This window comes from Salmo trutta, chromosome 9 (assembly GCF_901001165.1).
Source record: "Salmo trutta chromosome 9, fSalTru1.1, whole genome shotgun sequence".
In the NCBI taxonomy this organism is placed as follows: domain Eukaryota; kingdom Metazoa; phylum Chordata; class Actinopteri; order Salmoniformes; family Salmonidae; genus Salmo; species Salmo trutta.
Window position 1 is genome coordinate 3,323,962 of NC_042965.1, and position 27,706 is coordinate 3,351,667.

General features: G+C 42.4%; 1 protein-coding gene across 1 annotated transcript in view; it reads right to left on the reverse strand.

Annotated features, from left to right (window-relative positions):
- The window catches only part of LOC115199742 (drebrin-like protein B), a 68,612-nt gene extending 44,891 nt beyond the window's left edge, over window positions 1-23,721 (reverse strand). Inside the window, exon 1 of the mRNA XM_029762136.1 lies at window positions 23,380-23,721. Within this exon, the coding sequence (XP_029617996.1) occupies window positions 23,380-23,465 (86 nt within the window). The 5' untranslated portion in view covers window positions 23,466-23,721. The remainder of the gene's footprint in view (window positions 1-23,379) is intronic.
- Window positions 23,722-27,706: the final 3,985 nt, after the last annotated feature.

A 27,706-nucleotide genomic window follows, 5' to 3' on the forward strand; every position in this document is an offset into this window, starting at 1 on the left:
AAACACAAACACCTGGGATAAAATCACCAAAACCATTTCAAATCAACAGGTGATTCCTTTCACACAACATCAAAGGCCATAATGTGACAGATAGGACAGGAGGGGAGGGGGGGGGGGCTCAGTGGGTTGTTTGATGACTTAAATAAATTGCATTATAGCTTTACATTCCCAAAGGCTAATCCACCGGATGGGGATACACAGAATATTAAAGTATTATAATTCAAACAGGTTAAGCAACATCATAGGGAAATAATATGGCAGAAAAAAGGAGGACGAGTAGTGAGAATTGGAGGGTTGAGGACTTGTTGTTCATTCAGGCCTTTCATGAAACTATAAGAAGTCGTACATAATATGCACTACTCGTTATATAAAGACTGCATTTTGAGGTTTCTCCCTACTATGTACATGGCATGTGTGCCATCCTCTGGAAATTCCTACACTGTTAGATCATTGAGGAGTTGTCCTTGCCTGTTGGCTAGCAAGATGTCATTTAAGCAACATCTTCCTTGGAACAGGGAATGAGTGAGTGTGTCATGCCGGATTCAAACCAAAGAGTGTGTGAAAACTATGGCTGGCACAATTACCGTTTAACTGTGTAACCGATGGTTATGGTTGAAGACCATCATGAAAAAAAAATAACCGTCATAACCATAAAAAAAATCTCTCTATATATATTGTCCTTTTTGGGGGAAAAAACTGCTGACTGAAGACGGAACGGCCGGGCATTCGTGCGGTTGAGTCCGTTTTTGCGCTAACATGGACTCTTAACAACGTGATTAAACTTTGTTGCTCCTTGCTGAAACAACCAAGGTGTTGTAGAACCTCTAACCCTGGCAATTTGACTGGTAAACCCATGGATACACTAGCAATGGCTTCCTGGTATTGTGATGCAATAATTTCCATGGTAATGTTCATCCAAATGATGTTGACTGATATGGCTCATGCAATGGAATGTATTCTTTGTAATGTCAGTTGAGTCACAGCACATACTGATGGGTACACTTTAACTTCCTACTTTGTTCCTATGGGTACATTCAGAATTGCCACCAGTCCACCTATTATGCCATAATTGACTTGAATGGCGATGCCCGTTCTATTCATTCTATTTCTATGGCAGCACATGCAGTCAGGAGCGGAGAAGAGAAAATATGCTATTTGACGGTTATTACTGAGACCACAGTCATTTGGCTGGCCAATTATCATCATCCAAAATTCCCAAGACCGTCACAGCCTTAGTGAGAACACCAAAGCCAAGAAATTATAGAATACACTAAAACACAGATTGCACCATTTTCTTTGGATAGCCTGTAACACATTCTACTAAATCATTGTGTCATGACTGTCCACGAGAATCCAAATAGGTCAGATCAGGTTTGCAATGAATAACTTCAACCAGACCCCCTCTCCCCCTAGGGGGAAGGAAATAACTAGTCGGGGTTAACAACTCACACCCTGTTGTAAATCAAGGGAGAAGATTCAGCCCTGCGCTCTCAAGACTGACCAAAGGAATGTGCATGTTTCAACATACTTTTTCCGCTGAAACTAACACATTCAAAAGCGAATACTGGGACAATATTTCTAACATAGAATGTGGGGAATGGTCAGAGGTGATCTATAGACCACTAATGTCATTTTGTTTGTTATTTTGTGATGTCATTAAAACAAATTATCAACTAAATACTTTAACTTGGAAAGTATACCCACTACATATATGAAGTTTCCATACTCTGCGTTGTGCATGTAATATGAAAAATTCTGAAAGTGTTTTTGTTAAGAGAGGGAAGCTATAAGAGAGAAGCTATAAGAGATAATTGTTTTACCTAACTTTGCACAGTGAGTAGTTACCGCCTTGGGTGAGGTCAGGGAGCGTGCCAGCCTGCCGCCCCTTTCCAGCAAACTGTATAAATGGTGGGTTAAGAAAAAAACACGTTTAAAAAAGTGGTTTGACCTTTGAATCTCAACACGAGTTGGAGACGATAAACTCACCTCCCGGACAATCACTGGTACTGCTGATTAGCTGTCCTAAGTAAAGTATCTTCGAAAACGAATTTAGGTAGGACCATCCTGTTACTCTGCTCAAACCATCGATACAGCTGGCTAGCCTATCTTCAAAGAACCATCTTCAAGAGCGAATGGAAGGAATATAAATGATGTTGTTCTGTTCAGGACTACACGACAAGTCACCGGATACCGGACCCCTACAAAGGAGGACAACAGTAGAGTACTTTTTGGAACCATTTTGAACAATCAGAGCCTTACAAGCATGCTGCGAACAGGCCCAACCCCCTTTCCAAGGCTGCCCTGTCCACCGAGAGATCCCCGGCGAACCCAGGCATTTCACGTAAATACAATCATGATTTCTTATTCAAAGCAGGCGGTGGTTCGTATGCAAAGTATTTTTTTAGATATATTTTTTCACACCTTTATTTAACTAGGCAAGTCAGTTAAGAACAAATTCTTATTTTCAATGACGGCCTAGGAACAGCGGGTTAACCGCCTTGTTCAGGGGCAGAACGACAGATTTTTACCTTGTCAGCTCAGGGATTTGATCTTGCAACCTTTCGGTTACTAGTCCAACGCTCTAACCACTAGGCTACCTGCCGCCCAGGTTTTTGTAAGGCCCAGGTTTTTGCAGATGCAAGGAGATTATGACTGTTCAGAATAATTATATGATACGAGGTTATGATTAATACGTTGACTGTTTATAGATGTGATAGGTGATAGGTAAAGACCTTTCAGAGTTTCATTCTGGAGATGGTAACTCTTTAAAGAACTGCTCTCGTGGTGCCCCAGATCCTAATGAGATAATTGTTACATGATTAATTTAATTGGGTAACAATTAAACACAGTTAGTTAATTAGATAAATAACAGTTTTCAGATTAATGTTTAAATCAAGTCATGACAATTGCAACTTCTCACAAACTTATCTCAGCTTAGCTTTGGAAGCGAACACATCCCACTTCTCTTCTGAAAACACTATCACATTTCCACACACTTTCACCCAAAAAATAAAAAAGGTTGAAATGTTACTTTGGGCCGTTTGGGAAGTTATCAAATGTGTACCGTATCGCCATCCAAATCAGCAGTGGTTAGATCTTTGCAACTAGTCAAAACCAACTAATTGTGAAAATGCTCCCCCACCCACACCCATCCACAGTCAACACATAGTCCGCCAAGAGCAGTGGGGAGAACAAGGTGTGTTTGACAGTGTTCAAAGTCACCAGGGCCCACAGATGGTTAGATACAGCCCACACCCAAAGGTGATGAATAGGGGTCATGCTCCCATTGAGCTCGAAACGAATTCCATGTGATAATGTGCAAACCAAGAGCTGTACACTTTTAGTCTGATGAAACATTTGTAGAGCATCACTCAGAAGTGAACTGCTTATGTTCATATCTGTTTTCATATGGTCTACTTTGGGTTGAAAAGAAGGGTATATTACTGGAAACCTAAGTTTACCAGTAAACTAGCAGAATGTTGGAATCTTTCAAGGATTTTATGTAACCTATCACAAGACATCTAGTGGCCCTTTTGGGTACTTCAGATTATCACAGGCGTCAAAAATAATCTCTGGCCCTCTGCGTGGCCTTATCACATATAATAGAATGAGACTATAAAAAAAATTATAGAATGGCAAAGCTGTAAAACATTATCTTGAATATAAACCAGCTATTTAGTGAATACCATTGGTGATTAATATGAGGGTTTCAGCATGAAATATCCTTTATATTTTTTTTTTGACAAAGATGTCTTTATTTTACTATGTCAATATGTACAGTGCCTATCAGAAAGTATTTACACCCCTTGATTTTTTCCCTAATTTTGTTGCGTTACAGCCTTAAAATATATTAAATTAAGATTTTGTGTCACTGACCTAGACACAATACCCCATGTCAAAGTGGAATTTTCTTTTTAGAATGTTGTTTACAAATTAATGAAAAAAAATCAAAGCTGACATGTCTTGAGCACAATAAGTATTCAACCCCTTTGTTATGGCAAGCGTAAATAAGGGCAGGAGTAACAAAAAAACCTCTGTGTGATATAACATGATTTTTTTATGACTAACCCATCTCTGCACCAAACACAATTATCGGTAAGGTCCCTCAGTCGAGAAGTGAATTTCAAGAACAGATTCAACCACAAAGACCAGGGAGGTTTTCTAATGCATCGCAAAGAAAGGCACCTATTGGTAGATGGGTGAAAATAAAAAAAGCAGACACTGAATATCCCTTTGAGCATGGTGAAGTTATCAATTACGATTTGGATGATGTATCAATACACCCAGTCACTATAAAGATACAGGCGTCCTTCCTAACTCAGTTGCCGGAGGGGAAGGAAACCGCTCATGGATTTCCCCATGAGGCCAATGATGATTTTAAAACAGCAACAGAGTTTAATGGCTGTGATAGGAAAAACGTAGGATGGATCAACAATAGGGCTTTCCCCAACTAAAAAAAATCTTGCTTGACCGTGAGTCGTCTGTTCTTTCAACAAATCCATTTCTCCATATACAATGCCTTCGGAAAGTATTCCACATTTTGTTACGTTACAGACATATTCTAAAATTGATTAAATTGTATTTTTCCTGATCAATCTACACACATTACCAATTAATGAAAAAGCAAAAACTGTTTTTTAGAACATTTTGCACATTTATTTTAAAAAATCTAAAACTGAAATATCACATTTACATAAGTATTCAGGTCCTTTAGTCAGTACTTTGCTGAAGCACCTTTGGCAATGATTACAGTATTGAATCTTCTTGGGTATTACGCTACAAGCTTGGCACACCTGTATTTGGGGAGTTTCTCCCATTCTTCTCAGCAGTTCCTCTCAAGCTCTGTCAGTTTGGGTTGGGGAGCGTTGCTGCACAGCTATTTTCGGGTCTCTCCAGAGATGTATGATCGGGTTCAAGTCTCTGGCTGGGCCACTCAAGGACATTCAAGATGGCGCCGACATACATGGCAGCTCTGCTTCTAGCTCCTAAGCAACTTTCTTTTTGGGGGGGGGGCGTTATTTCTTAGATTATCAGCCCAGAACGTTTTTTTTTGTGTTATTACATACAGCCGCAAATAACTTTTGGATATTAGAGCGGCGGTAACTCACCATCATTACAACCAGGAATACAACTTTACCGAATTTGATCCTTTGTTTGTACCCCAGAGGCTGCTCTAAGACGCCATCGGCGGAGAAGAGGTATTCGAGTGGACTTCTAGTCTGACACAGGAGGCGTGCACACCATCCACTGCTTCTGAGTATATTACTTGCTAATGTTCAATCTCTGGACAATAAAGTAGACAAGCTCAGGGCGAGGATCTCCTTGCAGAGAGACCTCAGGGACTGTAACATACTCTGTTTCACGGAATCATGGCTCTCTCCGGATATACTGGATAGACAGGAATTAAGAACTCTCCGGAAAGAAGAAAGGTGGTGGTGTGTGTTTCATGATTAACTACTCATGGTGTGATTGTGATAATGTACAGAAACTCAAGTCCTTTTGTTCACCCGACCTAGAATGCCTCACAATCAAATGCCGACCGTATTACCTCCCAAGAGAATTTTCTTTGGTTATAGTCACAGCCGTGCATATTCCCACTCAAGCCGATACCACGACGGCCTTCAAGGAACTACACTGGACTTTATGCAAACTGGAAACCACATATCCTGAGGCCGCATATTATATCTGGGGATTTTAACAAAGCAAATTTGAGGAAAACGTTACCGAAATTCTATCAACGCATTGACTGTAGTAATCGTGCTGCTAAAATACTCGACCACTGCTACTCCCCCATCCAGGATGCCTACAAGGCTCTCCCCCGCCGTCCCTTCGGCAAATCAGATCACGACTCCATCCTGCTCCTCCCTTCCTATAGGCAGAAACTCAAATAGGAAGCACCTGTGCTAAGGTCTATTCAACGCTGGTCTGACCAATCATAATCCATGCTTCAAGCTTCTTTTGATCACACGGACTGGGATATATTCCAGGTAGCCTCTGAAAATACCATTACAAAGGGAAAACAAGCCACGTCGCGGTCACTGACGTCTTGCTCCCAGACAAGCTAAATACCTTCTTCGCCCGCTTTGAGGATAACACAGTGCCACCGACGCATCCCACTCCCAAGGACTGTGGGCTCTCGTTGTCCATGACCGACGTGAGTAAGACATTTAAGCGTGTTAACCCCCGGGCCAAGATGGCATCCCTAGCTGTGTCCTCAGAGCATGTGCAGAACAGCTGGCTGGAACTGTTTACGGACATATTCAAACTCTCCCTATCCCAGTCTGCTGTCCCCACTTGCTTCAAGATGTCCACCATTGTTCCTGTAACCAAGAAAGCAAAGCTAACTGAACTAAATGACTGTCGCCCCATAGCACTCCTTTCTGTCATCATGAAGTGCTTTGAGAGGCTAGTTAAGGATAATTTCACCTGACACCCTAGACCCACTTCAATTTGCATACCTCCAGAATAGATCCACAGACGATGTAATCGGCATCGCACTGCACACTGCCCTATTTCATCTGGACAAGAATACCTATGTAAGAATACTGTTCATTGACTATAGCTCAGCCTTCAACACCATAGTACCCTCCAAGCTCATCATTAAGCTTGTGGCCTTAGGTCTGAACACCGCCCTGTGCAACTGGGTCCTGGACTTCCTGACGGGCCGCCCCCCAGGTGGTGATGGTAGGAAATAACACCTCCACTTCGCTGATCCTCAACACAGGGGACCCACAAGGGTGCATGCTCAGCCCCCTCCTGTACTCCTTGTTCACCCATGACTGCGTGGCCACGCATGCCTCCAACACGCCTCCACAACAGTAGTAGGCCTGATTACCAACAATGACGAAACAGCCTACAGGGAGGAGGTGAGGGCCATGGCGGAGTGGTGCCAGGAAAATAACCTCTCCCTTAACGTCAACAAAACGAAGAAGCTGATCATGGACTTCAGGAAACAGCAGAGGGAGCACCCCCTATCCACATTGACGGGAATCCACAGTAGAGAAGGTGAAATGCTTCAAGTTCCTCGGCGTACACATCACTGAGATTCTGAAATGGTACACCCACACAGACAGTGTGGTGAAGAAGACGCAACAGTGCCTCTTCATCCTCAGGAAGCTGAAGAAATTCGGCTTGGCCCCTAAGACAATCAGAAACTTTTACAGATGCACAATTGAGAGCATCCTGTCGGGCTGCATCACCACCTGGTATGGCAACCGCACTAACCGCAACCGCAGGGCTCTCCAGAGGGTGGTGCAGTCTGCCTAATGCATCACCAGGGGCACACTGCCTACCCTCCAGGACACCTACAGCACCCGATATCACAGGAAGGTCAAAAAGATCATTAAGGAAATCAACCACCCAAGCCATGGCCTTTTCAACCCGCTACCATCCAGAAGGTGAGGTCAGTACAGGTGCATCAAAGCTGGACCGAGAAACAGTTCCAGCCAGCTGTTCTGCACATGCTCTGAGGACGCGGCTAGGGATGCCACCTGGGCCGGGGGTTAACACGCTTAAATGTCTTACGTCGGCCATGGACAACGAGAGCCCACAGTCCTTGGGAGTGGGCCACGTCGGTGGCACAGCTTCTATCTCAAAGTTAAATAGCCATCACTAGCCGGCTACCACCCGGTTACTCAACCCTGCACCTTAAAGGCTGCAGGGAACGCTAGTCACTTTAATAATGTTTACATACCGCTTTACTAATTTCATATGTATATAATATTCTATTCTACTGTATATAAGTCATTGCCACTCCGACATTGCTCGTCCTAATATTTATATATTTCTTAATTCCATTATTTTCCTTTTAGATTTGTGTCTATTGTTGTGAATTGTTAGATACTACTGCATTGTTGGAGCTAGGAACATAAACATTTCGCTACACCCTCAATAACATCTGCTAAATATGTGCATATTACCAATAAAATTTGATTTGATTTGAGACTTGTCCCAAAGCCACTCCTGCGTTGTCTTGGCTCAGTACCTTGCACAGCGAGAGTTGATGTCTCTGATGATCTGGTGAAATTTGCTCCACCCTCAACTTCCGGACTTGTCTCCGTCTTGTTGTGCTGTTTGTTGCTCCTTGGCTATCTGACAAACTTTTTGGTTCTTACTTTGAATACATTTACCTACGTCCTAGTTTTTTCCTCACTCTACTTTTTTACCCCGGAAGCTTTATCTGGACATGGTTCTACAGGACCTCCACCTGTCAGAAAAGCTAAGTAGTAATATTAACACTATGCCATCCAATTGCAGTCGCTGTACTCATAATATACAGGAGAACTATCACCTTATGGTGAGGATAGCTGTGTCGCAAGCATAGCTTCAGATGCAATCGTGAGGCAAGGGCAATTTCAGTGTAGTAGGAAAGGATGAAACTGCGTCTGTGCCACCAGTAAGTCCAGATAGTAGTATAAATCCCCTCGCACAGTCCCCGCAGCCAGACAATTTTCTCAAGGCTTCTGGAAAGAAATGCTGTTGGCATGCTCAACCGGTGTCGCTCATTCAGCTGACAGAAACTTTCAACTGGTTCCCCCCACCTGTTACGGGGTCTGAGCTCCCGAAGCCTCCCACCATTAGCTCTGACAAATTGAAAACCCTAGTCATTGGCGACACCATTACCCACAATATTAGACTTAAAAAGAATCATCCAGCAAACATACACTGTTTACCAGGGGGAAGGGCTACCAACGTAAAGGCTAATCAAAAGATGGTGCTGGCTAAAGCTAAAACTGGTGAGTGAAAAGAGTATCGGGATATTGTTATCCACGTCAGCATCAACAATGTTAGGATGAAACAGTCAGAGGTCACCAAGCGCAACATAGCTTCAGCGTGTAAATCAGCTAGAAAGATGTGTCGGCATCGAGTAATTGTCTCTGGCCCCCTCCCAGTTAGGGGGAGTGATGAGTTCTACAGCAGTCTCACAACTCAATCGCTGGTTGAAAACTGTTTTCTGCCCCTCCAAAAGAGAGAATTTGTAGATAATTGGCCCTCTTTCTGGGACACCCCCACAAACAGGACCAAACCTGGCCTACTGAGGAGTGACACAATGAGATAGCCTGCTACCTGGCTTGCACCCTATTAGCCAGCCTTCCAGCTTAGTGGAGTCTGCCACTAGCAACGTCAGTGTAGTCAGCTCAGCTATCCCCATTGAGACCGTGTCTGTGCCTTGATCTAGGTTGAGAAAAACAAAACATGGCGTGGTTTGCCTTAGCAATCTCAATGGAATAAAGACCTCCACCATTCCTGTCATTATTGAAAGAGATTGTGACATCTCACATCTCAAAATAGGGTTACTTAATGTTAGATCCCTCACTTCCAAGGCAGTCATAGTCAATGAACTAATCACTGATCATGATCTTGATGTGATTGGCTTGACTGAGACATGGCTCAAGCCTGATGAATTTACTGTGTTAAATGAGGCCTCTCCTCCTGGTTACACTAGTGACCATATACCCCGCGCATCCCGCAAAGGCGGAGGTGTTGCTAACATTTATGATAGCAAATTTAAATTTGCAATACATTTTTTTTACTGTGTTTTGGTCTTTTGAACTTCTAGTCATGAAATCTATGCAGCCTACTCAATCACTTTTTATAGCTACTGTTTACAGGCCTCCTGATCCATATACAGCATTCCTCATGGAGTTCCCTGAATTCCTATTGGACCTTGTAGTTATGGCAGATAATATTCACATTTTTGGTGACTTTAATATTCACATGGAAAAGTCCACAGACCTTCTCCAAAAGGCTTTCGGAGCCATCATTGACTCAGTGGGTTTTGTCCAACATGTCTCCGGACCTACTCAATGCCACAGTCATACCCTGGATCTAGTTTTGTCCCATGGAATAAATATTGTGGATCTAAATATTTTTCCTCATAGTCCTGGACTATGGGACCACCATTTTATTAAGTTTGAAATTGCAACAAATACTCTGCTCAGACCCCAACCAAGGATCCTCAAAAGCTGTGCTATAAATTCTCAGACAACCCAAAGATTCCTGGATGCCCTTATAGACTCCCTCCACCTACCCAGGGACATCGGAGTACAAAAATCGGTTAACCTGTTAGGGTATAGGGGGCAGTATTGAGAATTTTTAGAAAAAATATGTGCCCATTTTTAACTGCCTCCTACACCTACCCAGTAACTACAATATGCATATACTTATTATATATGGATAGAAAACACCCTAAAGTTTCAAAAACTGTTTGAATGGTGTCTGTGAGTATAACAGAACTCTTTTGGCAGGCAAAACCCTGAGACAGATTCTGACAGGAAGTGGATACCTGATGTGTTGAATTGACTTTGAGCCTATGCCATTGAAAAACAAAGGGGGTGAGGAATATTCTGGCACTTCCTATTGCTTCCACAAGATGTCCCCAGCCTTTACAAAGTGTTTTGAGTCTTCTACAGTGAGATCTGACCGAATAAGAGCCATGGAACGTGATGGTCCATTAGACATCTGGCGCGCGATTTGATGGTGGGTACTCTCATTCCGAAACGTTTTAAAAGAAAACCCAATGGTCCGCCTTGAATTTTATTCATGTTCTGGTTAAAAAAGGCCCTAATGATTTATGCGATACAACGTTTGACATGTTTGAACGAACGGAAATATATTTTTTCCGTTCTTGAAGTGAAGTGAAGTCCGGCTGGCTTAGATCATGCGCTACAACACGGAGGTTTTTCGACATAAATGATGAGCTTTTTTGAACAAAACTACATTCGTTATGGACCTGGGACTCTTTGGAAGTGACATCTGATGAAGAGAATCAAAGGTAATGGATTATTTATATAGTATTTTCGATTTTAGATTCCTCCAACATGGCGGTTAGTCTGTATCGCGATGCGTATTTTTCTGGCGCAGTGCTCAGATTATTGCAAAGTGTGATTTCCCAGTAAGGTTAATTTTAAATCTGGCAAGTCCATTGCGTTCAAGAGATGTAAATCTATAATTCTTTGAATGACAATATAATATTTTAGCAATGTTTTCTAATATTAATTAATTATTTTGTTGTCATGACTTGACTGCCGGTATTGGAGGGAAACGATTTCCTGAACATCAACGCCATAGTAAAACACTGTTTTTAGATATAAATATGAACTTGATAGAACTAAAAATGCATGCATTGTCTAACATAATGTCCTAGGAGTGTCATCTGATGGAGATTGTAAAAGGTTAGTGCATAATTTTAGCTGATTGTATGGTTTTGGTGAAGCCTGTCTTTGAATCGACAATGCATTGCACACCGCTATTGTCAATGTACTCTCCTAACATAACCTAACTTTATGCTTTCCCCGTAAAACCTTTTTGAAATCGGTAAACGTGGTTAGATTAAGAAGATGTTTATCTTTCAAAGGCTGTAAGTTAGTTGTATGTTTGAGAAATTTGAATTTGTACATTTATTTGGTTTCAAATTTGCCGCTCTTGAAATGCACCTGCTGTTGATAGGGTGCGCCACGGGGGGAACGCTAACGTCCCAGGTAGCCTCAAGAAGTTAACCACCTAACTGAGGATCTTAATTTAACCTTGCGTAATACCCCAGATGCAGTCGCACCCCTAAAAACAAAATAAATTTGAAATTTGCTCCCTGGTACACAGATAATATCCGAGCCCTGAAGTAAGCTTCCAGAAAATTGGAACGGAAATGGCGCTCCATCAAACTGGAAGTCTTCTGACTAGCTTGGAAAGACAGTAACGTGCAATATCAAAGAGCCCTCACTGCTGCCCGATGGTCTTACTTTTCCAACCAAATTAAGCAGAATAAGAACAATCCGAAGTGTATTTTTGATACTGTCGCAAAGCTAACTAAAAAGCAGTATTCAACAAGAGAGGATAGCTTTCACTTCAACAGTGATAAATTCATGAACTTCTTCGATGAAAAGATCATGATCATTAGAAAGCAAATTACGGATTATACTTTGAATCTGCATATTTCTCCAAAGCTCAGTTGTCCCGAGTCTGCACAGAACCGCCAGGACATAGGATCAATGGAGACACTTATGTTTGTTTCATCCTGTATCTCTTCACACATTCATGAAAATAGTTATGGCCTCTAAACCGTAAAGCTGCATACTGGACCCTATTCCAACTAAACTACTGAAAGAGCTACTTCCTGTGCTTGGCCCTCCTATGTTGAACATAATAAATGACTCCCTATCCACCGGATGTGTACCAAACTCGCTAAAAGAGTCAGTAATAAAGCCTCTCTTGAAAAAGCCAAACCTTGACCCAGAAAATGTTTTGAAAACATTTTGGCCTATATCGAATCTCCCATTTAAAAAAAAAAGTTGTTATGCAGGCTTCAGTCTGGTTTTAGACCCCATCATAGAACTGAGACAGCACTCATGAAGGTGGCAAATTACCTTTTAATGGCGTCAGACCAAGGCTCTCCATCTGTCCTAGTGCTCCTAGACCTTAGTGCTACTTTTGACACCATCGAGCACCACATTCTTTGGAGAGATTAGAAACCCTAATTGGTCTACACCAGGGGTGGGAAATTCCAGTCCTCGAGGGCCTGATTGGTATCCCAGTTTTGCCCCAGCCCCAGCTAGCACACCTGACTCCAATAATCACCTAATCATGGTCTTCAGTTTAGAATGCAATTTGATTAATCAGCTGTGTTTGCTAGGGATGGAGAAAAGTGTGACACCAATCAGGCCCTCGGGGACTGGAGATGCCCACCCGTGGTCTACACGGAGAAGTTCTTGCCTGGTTTAGATCTTATCTGTCGGAACGATATCAGTTTGTCTCTGGATGGTTTGTCCGCTGACAAATCAATTGTACGTTTTGGCGTTCCTCAAGGTTCCGTTTTAGGACCACTATTGTTTTCACTATATATATTCTACCTCTTGGTGATGTCATTTGGAAACACAATGCAACTTTCACTTCTATGCGGACGATGAAACATGGTGAAGCCTCAAAATTGCCTAACCTGGAAGCCTGTGTTTCAGACAAAAGGAAGTGGAATGGCCGGCAAATGTTTTACTTTTAAACTCGGACAAAACAGAGATGCTAGTTCTAGGTCCCAAGAAACAAAGAGATCTGCTGTTAGATCTGACTATTAATCTTGATGGTTGTACAGTCGTCTCAAATAAAACTGTGAAGGACCTTGGCGTTACTCTGGACCCTGATCTCTCTTTTGATATCAAGAATATTTCAAGGACAGCTTATTTCCATATTCGTAACTATTTGTCAAAAAAATATGCAGAAAAGCTAATCCATGCTTTAGACACTTCTAGATTAGACTACTGCAATGCTCTACTCTCTGACTACCCCGATAAAGCACTAAATAAACTTCAGCTTGTGCTAAAAACGGTTGCTAGAATCCTGACTAGAACCAAAACATTTGATCATATTACTTCTCTCTACATTGGCTTCCTGTTAAGGCTAGGGCTGATTTCAAGGTTTTACTGCCAACCTACAAAGTATGACATGGGCTTGCTCCTACCTATCTCTCCCATTTGGTCCTGCCTTACATTCCTAAACGTACGCTACAGTCACAAGACGCAGGGCTCCTTATTGTCCTTTGAATGTCAGGTAGGGCTTTCTCCTATAGAGGTACATTTTTATGGAATGGTCTGCCTATCGATGTGAGAGATACCTTTGTCTTTACTGAAGACTCATCTCTTCAGTAGGTCCTATGATTGAGTGTAGTCTGGCCCAGGGGTGCAACGTGAACGGCAAGGCACTGGAGCGACAAACTGCCCTTGCGGTCTTTACATGGCCGGTTCCCCTCTCTCCACTGGGATTCTCTGCCTCTGACCCTATCACTGTGGCTGAGTCACTGGCTGACTAGTGCTGTTCCATGCCGTCCCTAGGAGGGGTGCGTAACTTGAGTGGGTTGAGTCACAGACGTGATCTTCCTGTCTGGTTCTGTGCCTGTTTGGGCTCGTGCGGTGGAGGAGATCTTCGTGGGCTATACTCAGCCTTGTCTCAGTGTAGTAAGTTGGTGGTCTGTTGATATCCCTCTAGTGGTGTAGGGACTGTGCTTTGGCAAAGTGGGTGGGGTTATATCCTGCCTGGTTGGCCCTGTCCGGGGGTATCGTCGGATGGGGCAACAGTGTCCCCTGACCCACCCCTGTCTCAGTCTCCAGTATCTATGCTGCAATATTCTATGTGCTGGGGGGCTAGGGTCTGTCTGTTTATATCTGGTGTAATTCTCCCATCTTATCTGGTGTCCTGTGTGAATTTAAGTATGCTCCCTCTAATTATCTCTCTCTCCCTCTCTCCCTTCCCTCCCTGAGGACCTGAGCCCTAGGATCATGCCTCAGGAATACCTGGCCTGATGACTCCTGGCTTTCCCCAGTCCACCTGATCGTGCTGCTGCTCCAGTTACAACTGTTCAGCCTGCGGCTAGGGAACTCAGACCTATTCACCGACATGCTACCTTGTCCCGGACCTGCTGTTTTCGACTTTCTCTCTCTCTCTACCATCTCGACCTCTGAATGCTCGGCTATGAAAAACCAACTGACATTTACTCCTGAGGTACTGACCTGTTGCACCCTCTACAATCACTGTGATTATTATTTGACCCTGATGGTAATCTATGAATGTTTGAACATCTCAAAGACCAATCTGGCCTTAAATGGTAATGTACTCTTATAATCTCCACCCGGCACAGCAAGAAGAGGACTGGCCACCCCTCAGAGCCTAGGTACTCTCTAAGTTTATTCCTAGGTTCCTGCCTTTCTAGGGAGTTTTTCCTAGCCACCGTGCTTCTACATCTGCATTGCTGGCTGTTTTGGGGTTTTAGGCTGGGTTTCTGTTTAGCACTTTATGACATCTGGGGGATTTATAAATACATGTGATTGATTGATGATGCTGCCACCACCATGCTTCACCGTAAGGACGATGCCAGGTTTCCTCCAGACTTGACGCTTGGCATTCAGGCCAAAGAGTTCAATCTTGGTTTCAGCAGACCAGAGAATCTTGTTTCTCATGGTCGGAAAGTCCTTTAGGTGCCCTTTGGCAAACTCATAGCGGGCTGTCATGTGCCTTTTACTGAGGAGAGGCTTCCGTCTGGCCACTCTACCATAAAGGCCTAATTGGTGGAGCGCTGCAGAGATGGTTGTACTTCTGGAAGGTTCTCCCATCTCCACAGAGGACCTATAGAGCTCTGTCAGAATAACCATCGGGTTCTTGGTCACCTCCCTAACCAAAGCCCTTCTCCCCCGATTGCTCAGTTTTGCCAGGCGGCCAGCTCCAGGAAAAGTCTTGGTGGTTCCAAACTTCTTCCATTTAAGAATAATGGAAGCCACTGGGACCTTCAATGCTGCAGAAATGTTTTGGTACCCTTCCCCAGATCTGTGCCTCGACACAATCCTGTCTCGGAGCTCTACGGACAATTCTTTCGACCTCATGGCTTGGTTTGACATGCACTGTCAACTGTGGAACCTTATATAGACAGGTGTGTGCCTTTCCAAATCCTGTCCAATCAATTTAATTTACCACGGACGGACTCCAATGAAGTTGTAGAAACATCTCAAGGATGTTCAGTGGAAACAGGATGCACCTGAGCTCCATTTTGAGTGTCATAGCAAAGTGTCTGAATACTTACGTAAATAAGGTATTTCTGTTTTTTGCTAAATGTTTCTAAAACCTATTTTCGTTTTGTCATTATGGGGTATTGTGTGTAGATTGCTGAGGAAATTGTTTTATTTAATACATTTTAGAATAAGGCTGTAACGTAACAAAATCTGGAAAAAGTCAAGGGGTCTGAATATTTTCCGAAGGCACAGTATTACTAGAGGGAGTCTGATCGCAATTGATTGGATTACTGCGCTGTGTTAAAAAAAATGACAGTGAGTGACTGACTAGCAGCTGTTGTCCCTCTTTCCTCCATTTTGCAGCGACCACTACAGAACTTCAACAGTGTTAATCGCGCAGTCCATGTTGCTGAAGCTGCAACATGTAATTACAGCCATTTCTTACTGAAAAGTTCTGTTACCGAAATCCCTCATTTGTTTAGGAAAAACATTCCCTATTCCCTCAACCCTTGCTCTCTTCACACTACACATGTATGCATCGCATGCACGTGACCAATAGGGCCTGACCTATAGCATATTATAATCACAAACAAACTCTGAACATGTGACAGCAAAATGGATGCAGAGGACATGACAAATAAACTTGAAATGGGGGAATGTTTACTGGTTGCACAGGAGGTAAAGGAGAAGTCGGATGTGTGGAATCAATTTGACTAGTTGTGGAAAATCCTGGAGATCAAGAAAAATAAGGTAAGGCGCAAGTGTTGCGTGAGACACGCCTGCTCCCGCTCTCCCTCCCTGGCGCTCGAGGGCGCCAGGCTGCCCTGCATTACGCACTCCTGCCACCATCATTACGCACACCTGCTTCCCTCGTCACGCGCATCAGCGGTTCATTGCACACACCTGGACTCAATCAGTGTGTTATTACCTCCCCTATATCTGTCTGTTCCCCAGCTCTATTCCCCGCTTCTGCATTAATGTTTGTATGTCTTGTACACCCGGTTCTGATGCTGTTCCTGTCTTGTTCATGTCTGTGCTAAATTAAATGTTCAACTCTCCGTACCTGCTTCTCAGCTCCAGTGTCGGTTCTTACAGCGTGCATATTATGTGTGTCAAACAGATGCTGTTAGATTACAATATAATTTTTCTGACCATCTAGAACAATGTACACAACACTAAATAAATTATAAGCGTACCAGAGAGCCTGTTGCAATGTTTACTTCATTTTTTTTGTAAAGCCTTTATTACAGCAAAGACTAAAAACAATTGCATTCATTCGTGAATGCAATTTCCGACATGGAACAGTTTATTTATTGTTTACGCTAATTATTCAAGGGTCGCTTTATTTTATTTTATTTTCAAACGAAAATGCTTGATTACATTTCAAATCATAAATGACTCATATGCTGTGTGATGACATGAATGAATGAATGATTGATTGATACAGTAGCCTATATACGTTTTGAAATATAGGCCTAAGTAAGTTACGGTATTAAAACTAAACAGTGTGTACTCTTTGGCCTAGAGCACGATAGTGTCACGACTTCTGCCGAAGTCGGTCCCTCTCCTTGTTCGGGCAGCGTTCGGCGGACGACGTCACCGGTCTTCTAGCCATCACCGATCCACCTTTCATTTTCCATTTGTTTTGTCTTTGTTTTCTACACACCTGGTTTCATTCCCTAATTACATGTTCATGTATTTAACCCTCTGTTTCCCCCATGTTTTTGTGCGTGATTGTTTCTATGTTCATTCGGTACGTTATGGCTGGTTTTCGACGGGTGCTGTTTTCACCCGTGCGTAATTGATTACCGTTTATTGTTGGTCAAGTGTATTGTTACCTTGTGCCTTTATTTTGAGTAAATTACGTTGCTCACTCATTCTGCTCTCCTGCGCCTGACTTCATGCACCAGCTACACCCACCTTCTGACAGTGGTTCTACAAGGCTGCTATAATAAGCCTACTAATGATAACGATATTACTTATTATAATGATGATCATAATAATAATAATAATAATAATAATAATAACAAGGAGATCAAGAAAAAGGAGAGTTATTATTATACATTTGATTTTTCTGACAATTTGGAAGAGAGTAAACACTAAATAACTTAAGTAATACCAGTGAGGCTGTTCTAATAAATAAAAAAGTGTAAAGCCTTTATTACAAAATTTCAAAGATTAAAAACAGCTGAATTTGTGAAATTGTTTATCCCACATGTTGTGGTTGCGTGAGGCTTGGTGCTCACAGAATCAGTAGGCTATTGATCAAGCACTCAAACAGAAGCAGGATCTGTCTTATTTCTCTAGATATACAGTATATGGATGATTTACAGTATAAAGCCAGGCACATTTAACAATTAGGCTATTGATTATAGACCTAATTAAGTTGCCGTTTCCGCTCTCCTCACTTTTCTTAGAAAATGAAGGCAAGTGCGCTTTTCTTGTCTCCTAACTCGGCTGCTGCCTCCGCCGCATTGTTCTCAACACCAATATGCTGGTTAACTTTGCTATTATGCACATAGCAACATGGTCTAAGAAAAGACGACAATTCAACAGTGCACTGATATTTCAGAACCACGGTCAGCAACCACTATCCAATGCGAGAGAAAGCAACATGAATAAAAAATTATATTATTTTTATTAGTGTTGCACCATTGTTCTTATGTAATATAACCATGTACAATTTTAGTAGCACGTCTTAGTGGACTGTGCCATCCCCACGGCCTCCACAATGGATTAGTCCACTCAGACAGGCGCGAATCAGAGAAGTGTCTTATACACCATGAAATTCTATATATATTTTGCAACTGCTCGACTAAAGAAATCTCGGCCGACCAACAGCCTATCGACTAAATGGGGTCAGCCCTTATCAACAACATAGTAAATACTCTACAATACTAACCTAAATGACAGGGTGAAAAAAAGGAAGCCTGTACAGAATAAAATATTCCAAAACATGCATCCTGTTTGTAATAAGGCACTAAAATAACACTGCAAAAAAATTGGAAAATAAATGTACTTTTTGTCCTGAATACAACGTATTATGTTTGGGGCAAATCCAACAAAACACATCACTGAGTACCACTCTTTACACACTCTTTATATTTACAAGCATGGTGGTGGCTGCATTGTGTTATGGATATGCTTGTCATCGGCAAGGACTGGAGAGTTTATTAGGATAAAAATAAAAGTAATAGAACTAAGCACAGGCAAAATCTTAAAGGAAAAACTGGTTCAGTCTGCTTTCCAACACACTGGGAGACAAACTGCACCTTTCAGCAGGACAATAATCTACAAAACAAGGACAAATATACACTGGAGTTGCTTATAAAAACGACATTGAATGTTCCTGAGTGGCCTAGTTACAGTTTTGAAAATCTATGGTAAGACTTGAAAATGGCTATCTAGCAATGATCAACAACCAACGTGACAGAGCTTGAACAACTTTTTAAAGAATAATGGGCAAATATTGTACAATCCAGGTATGCAAAGCTCTTAGAGACTTACCCAAAAACACTCAGCTGTAATCGCTTCCAAATGTGATTCTAACATGTATCGACTCAGGGGGTTGAATACTTATCTAAGCAAGATATATTAGTATTTTATTTTTCATATATTTTTTGAAATCGTAAAATTCTTCATCCACTTTGACATTGTTGTGCATCCTTGACAAAAAATGACAATTAAATACATTTTAATCCCACTTTGTAACATAAAAAGTCAAGGATTGTGAATACTTTCTGAAGGCACTATTTGTTGTCAATGTTTTGAATACATTTTTTAAAAGTTATTCAAGTATAAATCACCAAAGTTTACGATAGATTGGCATAGATTTTCTGTTAATTACCTAAATTATTGAAGATTCTGGTAACTTTTGTAAATTACTGGTAGCTTTGCAACCCTAGTTCCACTGGATTGGTACAACAATACTCTGTCTATTTGGTAGGCCAACAACACTGCTGCCCATATACACAGTCTGCCTTACAAGAGTACACCCAAAAACATCGGCAGAGAAATTACATTTAAATCGTGAAATTCTGGCATAAACATTCCTCAAGTCTACACAGTGCCCAGTCCTTTTTGGATGGAAAGTAAATTAAAGTGTGTCTGCCTTTGATCAGCATTAGGAGCATGGCTACTGCCTGAGGTATTTTATGGAGTCATGAAAAGTGAGAAAGGGGAATTTTTCAGCCCTTAGTGTACTGTTGCTAAAATAAGCTATAGCTGTATTTTTATGAGGGTTACAATCAGAATGCAGAAGTATGTGAGTTAATAGTGTACGTGAGACAGCTTACAACAATTTCCATTTGAGGCCTTGTACATCGCCATATATGTCTCTTTGGACTTACAATAAAGTGTCTGGTTTACAAAGTTACAGTAGTAGGGTGTATGTTCATGTAATTGTGACTACTGCTTCAGACACTGACACACACACACAAATAACACACACCAGTTTGGAGGTTGTGTGTGAAACATTCTAGAGTCTGCAGTCATTAAAAGGAACAAGGAGAGACCTCCGGAGCTGTGTTGTTGAATAGGCAGCCCCTCTATTCTTAGGTGCCTTCCCATAGAGAGGCTGTTTCCCATTCACAACACAAGGTCATTAGATAATACACAGTGGGACCTCAAGACCAACACGGTGGGGGTGGGAGGATCACGCTACAAAACAACCCTTTCCCCAACTCAAACACCCCCTTTCTCAGTCTCTCTACACACAACACACACAGGAATTATGATGTCATTATTACGCCCCCTTCTCAATTCAGTCCAGTGTTCTTCAGCCTTTCAGTGTGGGTTTCCTCTCTCTCTCTGTGTCTGTACATAGAGACAGAGCATCAATATATGCTTCGACACCTGCATTGCTTGCTGTTTGGGGTTTTAGGCTGGGTTTCTGTACAGCACTTTGAGATATCATGTCACGGTTGTCGTCTGGAATGGAGGACCAAAACGCAGCAGGAATGTGGATGCTCATCTTGTAGTTTATTTTAAACCAAGGAAACACCAAAATAACAAAATGAAGAATGAACGATCAACAAAACAGTCTTGTCACGCATAGACATGCAAAACAAGAGACAATCTCCCACAAACACTAAACCAAACAATTACCCATATATAGGACTCTCAATCAGAGGCAACGAGAAAGCACCTGCCTCCAATTGAGAGTCCAACCCCCCATTAACCTACACATAGAAATACACCAACCCAGAAAGAACATAGAAGTACAAAACATAGAACATAAACCAAAACCCGGAAATAATAAATCAAACGCCCTACTAAATAAACCACCACCCCGAACCACATAAAACAAATACCCTCTGCCACGTCCTGACCAAACTACAATAACAAATAACCCTTATACTGGTCAGGACGTGACATATCAGCTGATGTAAGAAGGGCTTTATAAATAAATTAGATTTGATATGTGACCTACTGTCACAAGAAAAGGGCAACCAGTGAAGAACAAACACCATTGTAAATACAACCCATATTTATTTTCCCTTTTGTACTTTAACTATTTGCACATCGCTACAACACTGTATATAGACATAATATGACATTTGAAATGTCTTTATTCTTTTGGAACATCTGTGAGTGGAATATTTACTGTTGATTTTTATTGTTTATTTCTCTTTTGTTTATCATGTATTTCACTTGCTTTGGCAATGTTAACATATGTTTCCCATGCCAATAAAGCCCTTGAATTGAATTGAGAGCGAGATATTTACTGAGCGTTTGGTAAGACTCACACACAGGACTTCCTCAGGCCTCACTGGTCTCTCTCAGCTCTCAGCATGCTCTATTTTGGTGATCACAAGAACTAATGCTGAGGGACCACTATGGCCTATTGATTTACACTGATGCTCAACTCAGGAATGAGTGAGAGTGAGAGACAGAGAGACAGACCAGGTTGGAGAAACAGAAACAGAAGTGAGAAATACAGCGAGACACAAAGATGTGTAGTAATTGAGCTTTCATCCACATAGGCAAACAATTAGGCTTGCGCCCTGCTACAATCCACTAAAGCTGAAGCCAGTATGTGTCATCAGTAGGGACAAGTATGTGGACACAGCATAGTGATGGTAACAGCCCAGGTCCTGTAGGGACAGCTTGGCAGCCAATGACGGTATGTCTGCCCCTCCTAGCCCAAACGCTGTTTGGCTAAGTCACCATGACGACGGAGCTGCCAAGCCTCATTTCAAAAACTCTAGTCTGTGCTCAACTCTGTGGATGAAATCATCGTGGAGTTGAGGTACTTGGCAATGACAGAATGTACTCCTGCACGAGTATATTTCTCTGTCAACCTACTCTTTGTCGGAGGGAGACTTTCTTAGTTCACTGTTTGAGAAAGCATACTTACTCTGGTTGAGACTGTCAAGGTTTTTTTTGAATCAATAGAGCAGTTATTATGCATTCATGAATCATCAACGTATTTTCCACGATGTTCAACACAGTCAGTCGAAAAACACAGCCACACGACCCGGGTGGGTGATAGACGGGTGGTAAACCACAAAGCGGAGTCCACAAGTCATTATGACATCACCATGGCAACACATCTCTATTATCTATAATTGTGTGGGATCACATCAACATAACAGAGAGATCACTCACATTCAGAAGTTCATCAAAGGAACAGGGCACTAATTGGGCATAATTGAAGGTGTCCTAAATATGTGTCTCTGAGCTATCCGCCACAGGGTTCAAACATAGGAGATGCAGATTATTTTTTGTTTGCCTGCACTAGAGGCTATATAAGTCACTAATACAGGACTAGTAAAGGCCCAGTGCGCTACTTTTTAGTTTATTTATTTTATTTTATTCAGATTTTTCAGGGGGTGGTGCCCTCGAACTTCTCGGACTTTTGAGTTCAAAGAGGAAAATCGGTCCATTAAAGAGTATTTGCAAATGCTAGCCCACCAATAGAATTATGAGGGGAAATAAATAGGCTATTTATTCTCCATTACAATGCATGTTATTCTATGCATCGATGCTGTTCGTGTGTGTCTGTATGTCTGCGGGTGCGTGTACTGTTCAGTACCTCGCCGTGTTGAATTACAGTCCATCTCAAAGATCGCCATGTAGACAGACACCCGAGCTGTGCGCTGAGCACAAAGAATAAAGTCAAAGAGCTCTGGGGAGAATAGCCGAGTCACTACACGCGAGGCCGAAAAAAAGCGCAAGCCAGGTGCTAGACGCAAGACGTGCACGCCACACGGGTAGCCAACAGTTTGGCACGCGCACTAACCTCCATCGTTGGTTGTATAGTACGCAGCATCATCTGGATGTGTGCAACAAAAGTTCAACATTCACCTTCCGTTAATATTTCTGGCAAGCTGTCAACGCATACAATGCGATGCATAGCCTACGTTCGATAAATCCAAAGTATGCACCACACAGAACGCACTGCAATGTTGCACGGCAAACGCAGCGTTCCGTTCCATTGGAAATGTATGTTCCTCTGGTGTAACCAGGATGAAAAACACACGATCGGTGTGATCGAGGCGTAACCGTGCCACCTGAGTTACCCTGACTATCACTGATACTATCACAATCACTTCCTCTATACCTAGACCTAGAGCACTGTTTTATGTTATCCCTTGACTACATCCATAATCTTTCCACTCCTGGAACCAATTAAATCAAGTTCGAATTACACAACCCCCTTTCTTCTTGTAAACGAGCAAACAAGATCCAAATGCTGGGACCGTTTTACGTAGCTCTGAATTGAAACCGGATATTTATGTAACGAACCATCAAATAAGTGTTTAGAAACTTCCTTGCGAGAGTTAAAACATGCGATTAAAACCTAAAAAATAGCTATGCTTGGTATACTCAATAACTTGAGCTTGCAACTATATTCAGGCACATAAGAGCAAATAAGGATGTTTAGGCCTACCAGTTGGTTGATGAGCGTGGGTTGAGAATATCCTCTTTGGCCGTGAGCAGTGACAGGCTATAGGTATCGAGGTTAATCGCTCGCATCGTGATAGTGAAGTTTTCTACAATCCACTCCCGAAGATTTCTTCACTTCGCAAGTCGCACTAGAAACGTACTAGAAACTTAACACGGCCACACCGACGCGCTTTCACGGCCGGGAGAACGGTTAGTAAGTAGGCTTATCTCATGCAAAGTAGTGGAAGTTTCAAGTGGAGAAGAAGGTGACAGTCCGCCAGCAAGCGATGCAGGCTGCAAACACACACACACACACACACTGGGTGGTTAAGGCTGTTGCAGACTTTCTGCAGTGAGATGGAAATACGTTTCCACTCCATGCCCCACCTCCTCCTGACGAGTTACATTCTAGCTGGTCCTGGTCCAAACTTCAACTACACACGCCGTTCTCTTCACCTCCATTCCGCACTTTAATAATAAGGTGGAATTGTGGAAAATATATATATTTTTGTATAATTAAAGCTAGAATCCTTCATTGAAACCACAACAAAGCTGACACCACACCTCTGTTTTGGTATAAAGCAAAGGGATAGGCTTGGAGAAATGTAATCACTCTCAAATTCATAGACGGAGCTATGGATGCAAGGACTGACCGTCCACGTTTTGAAGCTATACAGTGTTTGTTTGCGTTTACATTGTTTACGAACATTGGAGTAAAACAAGCTTATATTTCTGATGGGGTACAACAGTTGAACTAAAGTTCATGAGGCATTTCTAAGTTCTATTCTTCAAGAATCAATCGGTATATACTGTATCATTCATTTATAAGTCCAAAAATGGAAGTAACTAAGGGTTCTAGCATTAACTTTCCTTAAAGAGACATTCTGGAACTTTGCTGACTAGGGGTAAGTCATTTTTTTACCTCCCGCTTTGTATCAATGTGTAGTTCATACTTGTATTTTATATGAGCAGAATTACTGTCTTACCTCAATTAGCCACGAAACCTTTAGTTTGCAAGTGACTGTTTTCTGGAAGTTTTGTAGCGCAATTTTGAGTACTGTAAACTTGACCTGCTGGGCCAGCCCCTAGCAATTTGAGTTCCAGCCAATGAGCTTCAGCCCCTCGCCATTTGAGTGACAAGATGCACATGCACATTGGACGAGTTACACAGTGAAAGAAGAAGGCTGGGCCAGGCCTGCCCAGCCTTATCCATTGAGGTTGCATAGCGGGCCCAATGGCTCAGTGACACAGCAGAAAAAGCAAGCGAGAGCAATGATGTACTGCACATATCTGCACATATATGATGTAGTAGGCAATTTTCGGGGACCGGTTTTGCTTCTTGAGCTTTACTTTCAGAACTACTGGCTAAAATGTATGAAAATCTTCCATAAAGTATCTTCAAGTGATGTGCGTACATCCACAATGAACTATTTTCAGAGCCATTCATGTACATCATCTCTCACTTTCTGTGAGCTAATATCATCCAGTAAACAACGGCTACACAAGACAGCTGATGATGTGTATCTGTCTGGCATGGTTTATGTCAGGTTCATGAAAAGCCGCAGGAAAACACGCCACTTTATATTGGCATTCGGAGGGATGGGGAAAACGTCCGTGTGAGGAGCGCCAGTGACGGAGAGGTGGTGCTGCTGCTGAGGTTTAGAGGGGGCATGGGGGTGGGAGGGGGGGCAGGTATGGAGCTGTCACTCTCTCTTTGTCCCCCCAGCCCTTTGAGTAGGCCCCAAGCAGCCCTTGGCAGCTGCCAGAAGCCATTTACAGTGAGGGCCATCTCCATCAAGACCCTTGAAGAAACAGAGGGACCAATTTCATGGGAACTGCGTCTGAGGTAGCCAGCATGTACAGGGGTACAGGGGCCTTTTTCTGTGTTCGAGAACAGCTGGGGGTCTGGACAATACATGCCCAGTGCCATACACACTTTACACGCGCACACACGCACACACACACACTTTAAACACATTTTCAGACTCAGTTCTCTGTTATTTGAGTGCCGGTCAGGGGAGGGGGTATGCATAGACCTTACGTTTAGGAAAGTTTCTCAGCATTTTCTTCATTGTAATTTTGTGTTAATTCAATGCAGATGTGTCATTTGATAGATGGTATTTTTGTTTCTGGTGTGTCAATCCAGAGTTTCCCCTTAGATCTTCAGAGATTCAGTGGACAGACAGTGACTAAGCCCCAGTGAATATCTGCTCATCAGACTGGCATATCAAACCATAACCATAACTACCTTAAAATAAAAAATACAGAACCATGCTTTCTCCATCTTCCTCTTTTTTTTGTCCAATCACCAGGCTTTTGGGGACTCTAAGCGTAATTTGGTTGGGGGCCCCCCACCTCGCGGCAAAACATTTCAATGGCCCCCCTCTTGACGGTGAAGAGAAGAATTTAAGTTTTAATGTTCAATTTCCTGCAATTCTATAAATTTGCCATGGGGAGTAGATAAAATGTTGCAGTTTTGAAGGCCCAGTGCCGTCAAAAACTTCATTTTCCTGTGTTTTATATATATTATATTTCCACACTATGAGTCTGAAATAATAATGTCAAATTACTAACATGATGATAATGCCCTTTTAGTGTAAGAGCTGTTTGAAAAGACCACCTGAAATCTCTACCTGTTTTGGTGGGATGGAGTTTTGGCTTTCCATGGTGATATCCCCATGCAATAAATGAGTTATTAGACCAATAAGAAAGAGAGTTCCAAACCTCTCTGCCAATAAGAGCAAATTTGTAGTTTTCCCCTCCCCATGCAGACCCCTCACAGACAGTCCTAGCAAAATTCTTGCTTGAGAAATTGATCTTTGCTAAAAAGCTATTTTCATTTATTTCTTACAATTTTAATTGAAAACAATCACAGTCAGGAACTTAATTGTTACCCAAAATGTATTTGATATTGAAATAAATACAGCTGCATTGGACAATTGAAGCATGTTTTCTGCAATTCTACACACTATGCCATGGGATGGAGAGAAAACGTTTAACAAATGTCATGCATTTCTACTCATTTTGCCATGGGACAGAGATCATTTATTTTCTCCAGTTGTACAGCTAATTTCCTGCAATTCTACCCATTTTGACATGGGGTGGAGAGATATTTTTGCAGTCTTAAAGTTAATTTCAATTCTACACATTTATGTTGCTTATGCTTGGAACCGGCCCTGTCAATCCCTTTAATCTGACAAGGCACTCTCTACACACTCTTTACTCTCTTTACTGCATGTACAGTTGCTACCACAAACTCCTATCCACCTGTGCCACCTCTGCAGTCGATTTCACTGCATCGCTCCTTAAAAGGTTAAACCTCCACGGGAGCCCACCTACAACCCCAGCCACCCCCTGCCTCCCCCTCCGCTGGTTCATCGCCAAGGCTGTAGGACAGAGGGCAAGACATCCCTATATCCCCATACATCTATTATTCTTACAACTTCCTGTCATTAGGGGCTTCTCTCTGGCCTGTCTGGTGCCCCTGGCTGGATGTGAACTGTTGGGCTGTTACGCTTCACTTCAGACGGCTCTGGCATTTCCTCCGCTTGGGTGCGGTGGCAGGCAGTTTTTGTTGGATGTGGCTTTTAGTGAGGGAAGGAGGGAGGTGAGATTCGGAGGGGGGCTGTTTGGGAGGCGGGGGGTATTCATTTGACTCTTTACTGAAACTCTTTCTCTCTCTAAATTGGCTTAAGAGAATTTGCTGCTGGCTGTTGGTAGTTTTCCTGTGGCCTGAAATAGCCTGAACCAACTCAGTGTGGGTAACAGAGTTTGAGATGAGTATCCCAAAGACAACATTCTGTCTCAGCTCTCTCGATTGTGTGTCTAGGCGGTTGTTATTGGTAACTATGTACAGTATATCCATTGCTAGAAATGGTAGGCTCATTCACGTTTATAAGCATGGTTATAGGCATGGTTGATTACACAGTGCATTGATGTATTTCCTCGCCGTTTATAAGCAGAGGTTTTCCGCTATAGAAAGGCGTTCTATAACGAAGATGTTATTTTGTGAGTGGGGTGTAATGTGCACAGCTGCCCATACCTTACATGGCTAGGTCATTCTTCAGGAAGAGAATAGCTTCTCAATATGAACTTTAAAAATGCTTGCGCGGTATGAGCTGTGGCTGGTATGCTTTACTGTCTGCTTATTGAACCGATAAGTACAGCCTTTCCCGGGGACATGATCATGTTTAGTTGTCTTGCGAATTTACTACTCGCTGGAATGTGTCCTACCTTTGAAGGCTGTGTGCTGTATTTTGGTCATTACCGTGCTACACGGCATTATCTATCCTCCGAGGAAAATACTGCCATAGGCAAATCAGCAGAGGGAA